The sequence below is a fragment of the Vipera berus genome (assembly GCF_964194415.1).
Source record: "Vipera berus genome assembly, chromosome: 1".
NCBI lineage: Eukaryota > Metazoa > Chordata > Lepidosauria > Squamata > Viperidae > Vipera > Vipera berus.
Window position 1 is genome coordinate 359,342,734 of NC_138202.1, and position 13,049 is coordinate 359,355,782.

Below are 13,049 nucleotides of genomic sequence, written 5' to 3' on the forward strand. Positions count from 1 at the left end.
TGTCTTCTCCCATCCTCAGTTGCCCTTTTGACACAAACGTCAGGGGCTAAGAACAGCTGTGTTAGGTTATCCAGATGCCACCCTTTTATATCCACCACGCAACTGCAATCCTTAACGCAAGATTTTCTGGTGTTTGGTTTCGATTTTAAAGAGTTAAAATCCTGCAAGGCGTACAGATACCCTGGGCTCCAGATTCCAAAAAAATGAGGGTCGTAAGAAGCTGAGAGCACATACTTTCTTGCAGCTTCTGTGGTCTGTGGTTTCTCTTAGTGACTTCGTGAAGGAGGGTCTCCAGAGAAAAGCACGGTTTTAAGTCTCGGCCGTCTGTAGCTGTTCGAGCTGATCCAATCGGGACAAAGAATCCGCACTCTGGTTCCCAGTCTGGTTCCCATTGATGGTACTTGCCGGTAAGGATTTCTTGCCGCTTGACCTACGTGAGGAAAGGGAAATTGAAGAAAATTAGCAAGGTCTCTGAGCTTGGCTGTTTACTGGCAGACGTTTCATTACCCAAATAGGTAACATCATCAGTGCTTCAGTGTGTGGGGCTTGCCCTGGGGTGGAGTTTGTCAATAGCCAAATAGCCTAGTGGACGACAACGTGAAGTATTAATACCACTTTACAAGGCCTTGATAAGGCCACACTTGGAATCCGGCATCCAGTTTTGGTCACCACGATGTGAAAAAGATGTTGAGACTCTGGAAAGGGTACAGAGAAGAGCAACAAAGAGGATCAGGGGACTGGAGGCTAAAACATATAAGGAACGGTGGCTGGAATTAGGTATCTCTAGTTTAGTGAAGAGAAGGACTAGGAGGGGGACATGATAGCAGCCTTCCAGTATCTCAGGGGCTGCCCCAAAGAAGAGGGAGTCAAGCTATTCTCCAAAGCGCCCGAAGGCAGGACAAGAAGCAACGGATGGAAACTCATCAAAGAGAGAAGCAACCTGGAACTAAGGAGAAACTTCCTGACAGTGAGGACAATTAACCAGTGGAACTGCTTGCCACCAGAAATCGTGGGCGCTCCATCACTGGAGATTTTTAAGGCTAGACAGTCACTTGTCTGAGATGGTGTAGGTTCTCCTGCTTAAGCGGCAGACTGGACTAGATGACCTCCAAGGTCCCTTCCAGCTCTATCCTATTATTATTATTTGTCATTCAAGAAAGATAATAAAAAGCTAAGAAGGGGGGGGGGGAAAGACCAGAATATATACAGTAGCTTTCCCTACCGGTGTTGGTATGTGCACGGGATTTTCTCCTTAGTAGTACCTTGATTAGGGTATTGTTTTCTGCTTGATGGTTTGTCTGGAGTTCATCCCTGCTTATCTAGGTTGCTAGAAAGGATCTGTTCTGTATTTTTTGCTTGTTCGTTTGCTTCCTTCTCAGCTTTTTATTGTCTTGTTGAAATGGGGTGTGACTGTGGTTTACTTCTAAATCATCATCATCCATCGTTGGGATAGAGCTGGAAGGGACCTTGGAGGTCTTCTAGTCCAACCTTATACCATTTCAGACAAATGGCTGTCCAGTCTCTTCTTAAAAAGTTCCACTGTTGGAGTATCCACAACCTCTGGAGGCAGGTTGATAATAATAATAATAATAATAATAATAATAATAATAATAATAATAATAATAATAATAATAATAATAATAATAAAGTTGGAAGGGACCTTGGAGGTCATCTAGTGCAACCCCCTGCTCAGACAGGAAACCCTATACCATTTCAGACAAATAGCTGTCCAGTCTCTTCTTAAAAACTTCCAGTGTTGGAGCATTCACCACTTCTGGAGGCAGGTTGTTCCACTGGTTAATTGTTCTAACTGTCAGGAAGTTTCTCCTTAGTTCTAGGTTGCTTCTCTCCTTGATGAGTTTCCATCTGTTGCTTCTTCTCCTGCCTTCAGGAGCTTTGGAGAAGAGCTTGACTCCTTCTTCTTTGAGGCAGCCCTTGAGATACTGGAAGGCTGCTATCATGTCCCCCCTCGTCCTTCTCTTCATTAAATGTAAATCGTGGACCATCTGTACATCAATACACGCTAAGCCACGAGATTGATCTGGTGCAGGGGGTCTTCCAACTTGGCCCTTTTAGGACTTGTGGACTTCAACTCCCAGAATTCCTCAGCCAGGATGCTTCAAGACGGGTCTTCCAACTTGGCCCTCTTATGACTTGTGGACTTCAACTCCTAGAATTCCTCAGCCAGGATGCTTTAAGACAGGGGTCTTCCCACTTGGCCCTTTGATGACTTGTGGACTTCAACTCCCAGAATTCCTCAGCCAGGATGCTTTAAGACAGGGGTCTTCCAACTTGGCCCTTTGATGACTTGTGGACTTCGACTCCCAGAATTCCTCAGCCAGGCATTTGTGCCTGGCTGAGGAATTCTGGGAGTCGAAGTCCACAAGTCCTCAAAGGGCCAAGTTTGAAGAGCCCTGATCTGGAGGATATCAATTTGGCCCAAGATGGGTTTGCAAGCCCCCATCATTGAGAAATCCAAGTGGAAAGATTTCTTACCAGGTTAGAAGTTATAAATAATAAATCTCTGCGAATCGGGAATGCTTTGCGGCTGCAGGCAACCTACCTGACTTCCTCATATTTTTTCCCTCGGTAAAAGTGGCTCTTTCGGAGAAGATACAGCAGGACCAGGTCACAAAGAAACGCACCCTGGATGGCAGAAAAAACACAATGTGAGCGGAGTAACTAGCAGCAACTTTTAAAAAATGGTTTCGTGTTTTCAGTCGCACGCTTGTTCTAGGGAGGCTTTTTAAAAAAATTATTTTATTATACTTTAAGTTGTGCAGTCCAAACTCGCAGTGCCGCTTAAGCTACTGTATATAATATCTTAATATTTTAATCATGTTTAATAACAGAAGATACAATAAGATAATACGGGTATTCCAGAACATACAACTAATCAAGGAGAGAAGCAACCTAGAAGTAAGGAGAAACTTCCTGACAGTGAAAACAATTAACCAGTGGAACTCCTTGCCTCCAGAAGGTGTGAATGCTACAACACTGTAAGTTTTTACAAAGAGACTGGACAGCCATTTGTCTGAAATGGCATAGGGTTATCCTGCCTGAGCAGGGGGTTGGACTAGATGACCTCCAAGGTCCCTTCCAACATTATTATTATTATTAACCTGCCTCCAGAAGGTGTGAATGCTCCAACACTGGAAGTTTTTAAGAAGAGATTGGACAGCCATTTGTCTGAAATGGTATAGGGCTTCCCGCCTGAGCAGGGGGTTGGACTAGATGACCTCCAAGGTCCTCCTATTATGATGATGATGATGATGATGATGTTCAAAGTCTTGGGAAAAAATGACTGTTTTTCACACTTGACGACCGTCGCATGCATCCCCAGGTTCACGTAATCAGAATTTGGGTGCTTGGCAACCGACTCGTATTTATGACGGTTGCAACGTCCAAGGGGGTGTCACGTCATTCCCCTCTTGCGACCTTCGGATGAGCAAAGTCAATGGGGCGAAGCCAGATTCACTTAATGACCGTCTTAACAACTGCAGCGATTCACTTAACTTTGGCAAGAGAGGTCGTAAAATGGGGCAAAACTCCCTGAAGGAATGTTTCGCTTAGCAACGGAGATTTTGGGCTGAATTGGGGTCGTTAAGTCAAGGACTACCTGTAATAAGATATGGTAATAAGATAATATGACAATCTTCCTTGGCCTATAACTTCAATTGGGAGCAGAATTTCTGTTGCGAATCAAAGTGAATCAAACCCAATTTTATGAACTTTTTTGCCAGGGTTGTTAAGTGAATCATGCGGTCATAATAAAACAATAATGATAACAAAATATAACAATAACAATAATAACAATAACCATTATAATATAATAATAATAATAAGTTGGAAGGGACCTTGGAGGTCATCTAGTCCAACCCCCTGCTCAGGCAGGAAACCCTAGACCATTTCAGACAAATGGCTGTCCAGTCTCTTCTTAAAAACCTCCAGTGTTGGAGCACTCACCACTTCTGGAGGCAGGTTGTTCCACTGAACTAAACAACAACAACAACAACAACAACAACAACAATAATAATAATAATAATAATAATAATAATAAATAAAATTAAAGGGACCTTGGAGGTCATCCAGCCCAACCCCCTGAAATGATTCCGGATTCCCTCATTGACTTTGCTTGTTGGAAACCAGCTGAGAAAGTCACAAATGGGGGAAAGCATGTGATCCCACAACGCCGCAACCATCAAATAAATACATGCTGGGGATCCAGCGCCTGAATTAGGATCGCGTGACCGTGGTTGTAAGTGACTCGTTTCAGCAATGTCGTAACTTTGAATCGTCGCTAAACGAACAGTTGTAAGTAGAGATGGGAACACTTGGGGAAAAACCTGGAAAAATTGGGGAAACGAGGTGGGGTTTTTTTAAACGGCCTTGGGGGAAAAATGGGTAAAAAACCCTGGTTTTTTTCCCCCATTTTTTTCCAAAAGTCGTTTTTTTTAAAAAAAAAAAAACTTTTTTCCCCCCCAATTTTTCCCTCTTTCCCCCCCCCCCCAAAATTTTTCCGATTTTTGTCCCAGGCGTTCCCGTCTCTCATCGTAAGTCAAAGATTGCCTGCAATCCAGCAATTGCTTGCTTCCAACCCAAAGAAGTGACCTACCACTCCCATCAGCGCAAGACTGGATCCCACGTTGATCACCGTCGGGATGATGTTGAACTTCCCTGCCTGAAAAGAAAGGGAGAAAGCGTGAGTTTGGGGAGGTGCGCGCGGATTTTAAGGTTTGTACGTGCGACTCGTAGCCACAATTCAGCCCAAAACTTCTGTGGCTAAGCTGTTGCTAAGGGAGCTCTGCCCCGCTTTGATGACTTTTCTTGCCACGACTCTTAAGCGAGTCGCTCCAGTTGTTAAGCCAGTCGCACGGTTGTTAAATGAATCTGGCTTCTCTCGTTGACTTTGCTCGTCTGAAGGTCGCGAAAGGGGATCACGTGGACCCTCACCTGACCCATCACAAGACCCTCACCTAATGTAAGGGGAACGGTTGCTGGAATTGGGTAGGTCTAGTTTAATGAAGGAGGACGAGTGGGGGCATGATAGCAATACTCCAGTATCTCAGGGGCTGCCCCAAAGAAGAGGCAGTCAAGCTATTCTCCAAAGCACCCAAAGGCAGGACAAGAAGCAACGGATGGAAACTCATCAAGGAGAGAAGCAACCTGGAACTAAGAAGAAACTTCCTGACAGTGAGAACAATTAACCGGTGGAACTCCTTGCCTCCAGAAGCGGTGAATGCTCCAACACTGGAAGTTGTTAAGAAGAGACTGGACAGCCATTTGTCTGAAATGGTCTAGGCCAGGGGTAGGCAACCTTGGCTCTTTTATGACTCGTGGACTTCAACTCCCAGAATTCCTGAGCCAGCCATGCTGAGGAGAAATGGAGAGGTTGCCATGCTGAGCCACGCCAGCTCAGGAATTCTGGGAGTTGAAGTCCATGAGTCATAAAAGAGCCAAGGTTGCCTCCCCGTTGCACAGGGTTTCCTGCCTGAGCAGAGGGTTGGACTAGATGACCTCCAAGGTCCCTTCCAACTTTATATTATTATTATTATTATTATTATTATTATTATTATTATTATTATTATTATTATTATTATTATTATTATTATTATTATTATTATTACTATTATTACTATTATTATTATTATTATTATTATTATTATTCCACCCCATTTACAAGATCCGCTGACCACACGAGGCCCTTAGAAGCAGAAGGAACACCAACACCTTTCTGAAGAGGTTACCCAGGCTGGTAACGAAACGTTCGGAAACCAACCAACACCCGGGCTGCGGACATTCGCCACTATCGCGAATCTATGTTTTTCGCACCCTCACCTTGCCATTCACCATGATATCAAAGCGGATCCCGTAGGCTTTGATCAGCGTTCGGAAATCGTTGTCAGCCACGCTCCGGTAATACTTGGCAAATCTGAACAACAACAACAACAACAAAATCACAAAATGTCGTGTGATTTATTTTTTCCAAGTGGAAATCTCTTTTTTTTCCCCTCCCTTCGGCATCACTGACAGATTTATTGTCTGAGGACAGATAATCCTCCACTTACAACTTAGGGGCTGTTCAAAGTGACGACGACACTGGGGAAAAAGTGACCGTTTTTCAACACTTAGCAACCGTCGCAACATCCCCTGAAGTCACGTGATCAAAATCCGGACACTGGGCAACTGACTCGTATTTATGACGGTCGCAGGGTCCCCGGGTCACGTCGTCCCCTTTTGAGACCCGATGAGCAAAATCGACGGGGGAGCCGGATCCGCTGAACAACCGCGTTACTAACTGAACAGCTGCAGTGATTCGCTTAACGATCGTGGCAGGAAAGTTATAAAAGGGGGCAAGGCTCACTCACTTAGCCATGGAAAGTGTGGGGGTCAACAGAGGTCATAAAGTCAAAGGCTGCCTGTAACGAAAGTCATTAATTTTATTATCTATCGCCTACGGAGACTTGTCTGTCATCCCCTGAGAATGACCAGATAGGCCAGGGGTAGGCAACCTTGGCTCTTTTATGACTCGTGGACTTCAACTCCCAGAATTCCTGAGCCAGCCATGCTGAGGGGAAAGGGAGAGGTTTCCAAGCTGAGCCATGCTGACTCAGGAATTCTGGGAGTTGAAGTCCACGAGTCATAAAAGAGCCAAGGTTGCCTACCCCTGAGATAGGGCTTCATGGATATCGGGTAGCTCAGGCTTATGACTCTTGCAGCTGTGCAAAGATTCCAAGCTAGGCCCTCACTTGACTCCTCCTTCCAGCCTAGCTGGCCGTTTCCCAGCACTGACCTTGGCCACTGAAGCAACTTCAGAAAGATTGAAACTGCCGCAGTGGCAGGGCAAGGATGCGTCGGCCAAACGCCGCCTCCGTCTCCGTTACCTGAAGTTGTATCCAGAGGAGACCGACTTCTCCCCAAATTTGTTATCTAGGCGGCTGAAAGAATAGCGAGGGTTGCATTCGGATGGCTTTTTATCCAGGTTGCAGTCCCATTCGATCTGGATCCCAATCACACCACCCTGGATTTAAAAACAACAACAACAACACCAAAAGGTTTTCTTCCGTTTTGGCAGAAGAACAGGAAGCTGTTTCCCTCAAAAAACCTTGGGAGATTCACCAGAGTTGGCAGGATGGGTCCACGGCCTGTACTAAATTCAGTTAGTCCTTGACTTACGACTGACTGCATAATAATTCAAAGTTCGAATGAAGCCCTCAAAATAGGCCATTCATTCCCCGCCCCCCCCACAGCCACATTTTGGGTGCATTTTTGGATGTTTGCAGCATCCAGTGGACACCTGCCTGATTTATATCACATTTAGGCATGAAAACCGGTTGAGTGACTTTGGGAGTCATCAGGAGACGGTGAGTTCTAGTTCCAACTTAGACATGAAACTTGCCTGGGTGACTTGGGCCAATCACCAGGAGACTGTGAGTTCTAGTTCCAACATGAAACTTGCCTGGGTGACTTTGGGCCAATCACCAGGGGACAGTGAGTTCTAGTTCCAACTTAGACATGAAACGTGCCTGGGTGACTTGGGGCAATCACCAGGAGATGGTGAGTTCTAGTTCCAACTTAGACATGAAACTTGCCTGGGTGACTTGGGCCAATCACCAGGAGACTGTGAGTTCTAGTTCCAACATGAAACTTGCCTGGGTGACTTTGGGCCAATCACCAGGGGACAGTGAGTTCTAGTTCCAACTTAGACATGAAACATGCCTGGGTGACTTGGGCCAATCACCAGGAGATGGTGAGTTCTAGCTCCAACTTAGACATGAAATTAGCCTGGGTGACTTGGGCCAATCACCAGGAGACTGTGAGTTCGAGTTCCAACTTAGACATGAAACTTGCCTGGGTGACTTTGAGCCAATCACCAGGGGATGGTGAGTTCTAGTTCCAATCTAGGCATGAAAGCTGGCTGGGTGACTTTGGGCCAATCACCAGGAGACGGTGATTTCTAGTTCTAATTTAGGCATGAAAGCCGGCTGGGTGACTTGGGGCCAATCACCAGGGGACGGTGAGTTCTAGTTCCAATTTAGGCATGAACGCCGGATGGGTGACCTGGGGCCAATCACCAGGGGACGTTGACTTCTAGTTCCAATTTAGGCATGAAAGCCGGCTGGGTGACTTGGGGCCAATCACCAGGAGACGGTGACTTCTAGTTCCAATTTAGGCATGAATGCCGGCTGGGTGACTTGGGGTCAATCACTAGGAGACGGTGAGTTCTAGTTCCAACTTAGACATGAAACTTGCCTGGGTGACTTTGGGCCAATCACCAGGGGACGGTGAGTTCTAGCTCCAACGTAGACATGAAATTAGCCTGGGTGACTTGGGCCAATCACCAGGAGACTGTGAGTTCTAGTTCCAACTTAGACATGAAACTTGCCTGGGTGACTTTGAGCCAATCACCAGGGGATGGTGAGTTCTAGTTCCAATTTATGCATGAACGCCGGCTGGGTGACCTGGGGCCAATCACCAGGAGATGGTGACTTCTAGTTCCAATTTAGGCATGAATGCCGGCTGGGTGACCTGGGCCCAATCACCAGGAGACGGTGAGTTCTAGTTCCAACTTAGGTATGAAAGGCGGCTGAGTGACTTTGTCATAACGATCACTTTATGACAAACCACCAGCTAAAGGAAGGAGCAGCCTACGTTTGTGTTCATACCTCCGAGGCCATCTCGTGAAAGTTGCTCCCGGCCCAGCTGACCAGTTTCCCCAATGAGAAGATGGGGCAGTAGGGCTGGTCTGCCCCATAGCGACAGGTTTTCAGATAGGCATCGTTTTTGGTGTCAAGGACATTGGTTCTACGTCAGGAAGACAAGAGAAGTGAGAAGGTCAGGAACCTGGGATTTTCAAAAACGCAGCGCCCGTCAGCAACGCAAGCTGTCTCGGTGTTGTAACTGGGCAGAGTAATCCTCACTTAATGAACATTCATTTAGCAACCGTTTGAAGATATGAGGGCGCTGAAAACAATGACCAACGCTTACCAAGTTGGGTAATGAAATGTCTGCAAAGAACCAAGCTCAGAGGGGACCAAGGACCCCACAGTCCTCCTCTTCCTCCTCCTTTACACCACAAACCCCACTCCCTTCTAGCACTGATGATGTTCCCTAGTTGGGTCATGAAACATCTGCAAGAAAAACAACCAAGCTCAGAGAGGATCAAGGAGCCCACAGTCTTCCTCCTCCTCCTCCTCCTCCTCCTCCTCCTCCTCCTCCTCCTCCCAAAACTGATTCCCTTCTAGCACTCATGATGTAAGCTAGTTGGGTCATGAAACATCTGCAAGAAAAACAACCAAGCTCAGAGAGGATCAAGGAGCCCACAGTCTTCTTCTTCCTCCTCCTCCTCCTCCTCCTCCTCCTCCTCCTCCTCCTCCTCCTCCTCCTCCTCCTCCTCCTCCCAAAACTGATTCCCTTCTAGCACTGATGATGTTCCCTAGTTGGGTCATGAAACATCTGCAAGAAAAACAACCAAGCTCAGAGAGGATCAAGGAGCCCACAGTCTTCTTCTTCCTCCTCCTCCTCCTCCTCCTCCTCCTCCTCCTCCTCCTCCTCCTCCTCCTCCTCCTCCCAAACCTGATTCCCTTCTAGCACTGATGATGTAAGCTAGTTGGGTCATGAGATGTCTACAAGAAAACCCAGCCAAATTCAGAGAACACCAAGGACCCCACAGTCCTCCTCCTCCTCCTGTCCGCAAACCCTACTCCCTGTGAACACTGATGATATTACCTAGTCAGGTCATGAAATGTCTGCAAGGAAACAACCAAGCACAGAGAGCATTAAGAACCCCACTGCCCTCCTCTTCCTTATGACCATTTTTCACACTTAAGACCGTTGCGTCAGCCCCACGATCACGGGATCAAACTTAGGAGGCTTCACAACTGGCAGGTATTTGTGAGAGTGGCATCATCCCAGGATCATGTGATCACCTAGAACTGAGGAGAAATTTCCTGACAGTCAGAACGATTAACCAGTGGAACTCCTTGCCTCCAGAAGCTGTGAATGCTCCAACACTGGAAGTCTTTAAAAAGAGACTGGACAGCCGTTTGTCTGAAATGGTGTAGGGTTTCCTGCCTGAGCAGGGGGTTGGACTAGATGACCTCTAAGTTCCCTTCCAAGTTTATTATTATTATTATTAACAACCTGCCTCCAGAAGCTGTGAATGCTCCAACACTGGAAGTCTTTAAAAAGAGACTGGACAGCCGTTTGTCTGAAATGGTGTAGGGTTTCCTGCCTGAGCAGGGGGTTGGACTAGATGACCTCTAAGTTCCCTTCCAAGTTTATTATTATTATTATTAACAACCTGCCTCCAGAAGCAGTGAAAGCTCCAACACTGGAAGTTTTTAAGAAGAGACTGGGCAGCCATTTGTCTGAAATGGTATAGGGTTTCCTGTCTGAGCAGGGGGTTGGACTAGATGACCTCCAAGGTCCCTTCCAAATAATAATAACTACTACTACTACTACTATTATTATTATATTATTATTGTTGTTGTTGTTGTTGTTGTTGTTGTTGTTATTATTATTATTATTATTATTATTATTATTATTATTATTAGCGACCTTACGACCATCAAAGTCAATGGGGATGCCAGATGGACTTAACAACCCCATTAACAAACTATGGCAAGAAATATCGCAAAACTCATTTAACAACTGTCTTGCTTAGCAACGGAATTCTGAGGCCCAACAAGTCGAGAACTACTTGCCTCGGACTTTTATCTATTAAATAGGAATGCTCGCTCTGGCGGGCAGATTGTTTTTTTTTCATACGTACGTTGTTTTTATAATTTTAATTTTATCATTTTAATGCTGCCCAGAGTCTTACGGAGCTGATGGCTTTCTGAATTTAATTTAAAAAAAAATATTTAGAATTTCAGTCTTGCATCAGCACCGAAATGCGGCAACCTGGAAAAACTGCTGCTGTTCCATTCCTGTCCTTATTCCCCTCCCTCATAAACTTTGATCCACAGATCTACAGAGAGATTTTTCCGATTTTTGGCTGTTGTTTTTTTTTCCTCCCAAAGTGATTCCTCCAAAAATTTGGAAACTTGTTCCTGGAGGCAGAACGTTTCCTATCAGGGTGTCGAAAACAACTCAAAGGGAAAGAAAGGGAAAAATAAAAAGGAGGGGGAAAATCTTACTTGGAGAAATTAAACTTGGGGAAGCGGATGGTGTTCTTGATGTAAACCGTGAAATTCTCAGCGCCAGCCAGAAGAGCGGACCTTAAAAATAAATAAAAAAAGAGATGGGTTAACTGAATTATTTCATACTTGAGTAGAATCAAACCAGATTTTAGTTATATCCCCTTAGGCCAGGGGTCCCCAATCTGTGGGCCGCGGCCTAGTAGTGGACTGTGGGCTGGTGGCCCCCGGGCCGTGGGACATGCGCGTGCACACACCCAGTCACGCTAGCACCACGGCCGCGGGGAATGAAAACAGGACGCCAGGCCGCACAGTGAAAAAATGGGCTGCCGCCGTGCCTCGCGGCACAAAAACAAGCTGACGCTGCGCCTCAGGGTGTAAAAATGGGACGCCACCGCGCCTCGCGGTGTGAAAACGGGATGCCACCGCACCACACGGTGCGAAAATGGGATGCTGCTGTGCCGCGGGGTGCGAAAACAGGCCGCCACGGCACAGGGTGCAAAAACGGGCTGATGCCACGCCACAAGGCATGAAAATGGGACGCCACACCAGCACGCTGTGCGAAAATGGGCCAATGCTGCGCCTCAGGGTGTGAAAATGGGGTGCCGCCACGCCTCGGTGCGTGAAAATGGGCCAACACCATGCCTCAGGTCACAGAAATGGGCTGTGCACAAGAACGGGGCAGGGCTAGCGAGTATCATGCAAGCGCTAGCCCCGCTCTGTTTGCTTCACGTGCATGCTTGTGGCCCCGTGTGCGCGTGTGCACACGCACATAAAACACTTCCCCCTACTTTTCCCTCCAGTCCGCCAACCAAGAATGGTTGGTGACCTCTGCCTTACGCCTTGACTTACAACTGTTTAGTAACTGTTTGAAGTTACACAGCACTGGAAAAATTGACTTAGGACCGGTCCTCACACTTACGACTGTTGTAGCATCCCCACGGTCACATGATCAAAATTCGGCCGCTTGGACAGCTGGCGTGTATTTATGAGGGTTACCGTGTCCCCTTTTGTGATCTTCCCAGCCAGCTTTTGAGACAAGCCAAGACAATGGGGGGAAGCTGGATTCGCTTACTCACCGTTGCACTTACTAACTGTCACAATTTTGCTTAACAACGGTGGGAAGATGTGAAAGGGCCGCCCAGAATGGCAGGGTGAATTGTGAGAGGCTCGTACAGATACGAAGGGTTGACTTACAAGCAGTGGTGGGATGCTAAGATGTGAACAACCGGTTCTCTGTGTGGATGCCGCTTCCAGAAGTCCATTCTGGGCCTGAGCAACAAAAAATGAGCTACCGGTCCTTGCCGAAGTGGTGCGAATCCCACCACTGCTTACAACCCTTCGTATAGCAATCGTTCTAAGTTACAATGGCACTAAAAAAAACGATTTATGACTGGTCCTCACACTTACAACGGCCGCTGTGTCCCCACAGCCGTGTGATCAAAATTTCAGCACCCGTATTGACAAGAGTTGCGGCGTCCTTAAGGGTCATGTGACTGTTGTCATTTGCGATTTGCCCAGCCGGCTTCCGACGAGCAAAGTCAGTGGGGAAGCCGGATTTGCTGGGAAGGTTGTCAAGACGAGGATTTGCTTAACAACCGCATGATTCACTTAACAACGGCAGTGATTCACTTAACAACCATATTAAAAAAAAAGGTCGTAAGATCAGGCACGACTCAACAACTATCTCGGAAGTCAATGCCTTTTTTTCCCCCCTTTTTTTCTTTTTCTCCCTTACCTCACTTTTCTACTCCCTTTTCCCTTCCCCATCTTTTCTGCTGTTTGCTTTTGTATTTCCATTGTATTGTATATTTGCTGTTGTTAGCTGCGAAGTCGTGTCCGACCCATCACGACCCCATGGACAACGTTCCTCCAGGCCTTCCTGTCCTCTACCATCTTCTGGAGTCC

At 46.6% G+C, this 13,049-nt stretch overlaps 1 protein-coding gene across 1 annotated transcript in view; it reads right to left on the reverse strand.

Moving 5' to 3' along the window:
* Positions 1-309: 309 nt before the first annotated feature.
* The window catches only part of LOC308659568 (P2X purinoceptor 5-like), a gene marked incomplete at its 3' end in the record, with an annotated part of 34,225 nt that continues 21,485 nt past the window's right edge, over positions 310-13,049 (reverse strand). Inside the window, exons 6-12 of the mRNA XM_081313305.1 lie at positions 11,142-11,222; positions 8,667-8,805; positions 6,885-7,021; positions 5,839-5,932; positions 4,616-4,681; positions 2,564-2,646; positions 310-430 (exon numbers count right to left, since the gene is read on the reverse strand). Coding sequence (XP_081169431.1) covers positions 310-430; positions 2,564-2,646; positions 4,616-4,681; positions 5,839-5,932; positions 6,885-7,021; positions 8,667-8,805; positions 11,142-11,222 — 721 coding nt within the window. The remainder of the gene's footprint in view (positions 431-2,563; positions 2,647-4,615; positions 4,682-5,838; positions 5,933-6,884; positions 7,022-8,666; positions 8,806-11,141; positions 11,223-13,049) is intronic.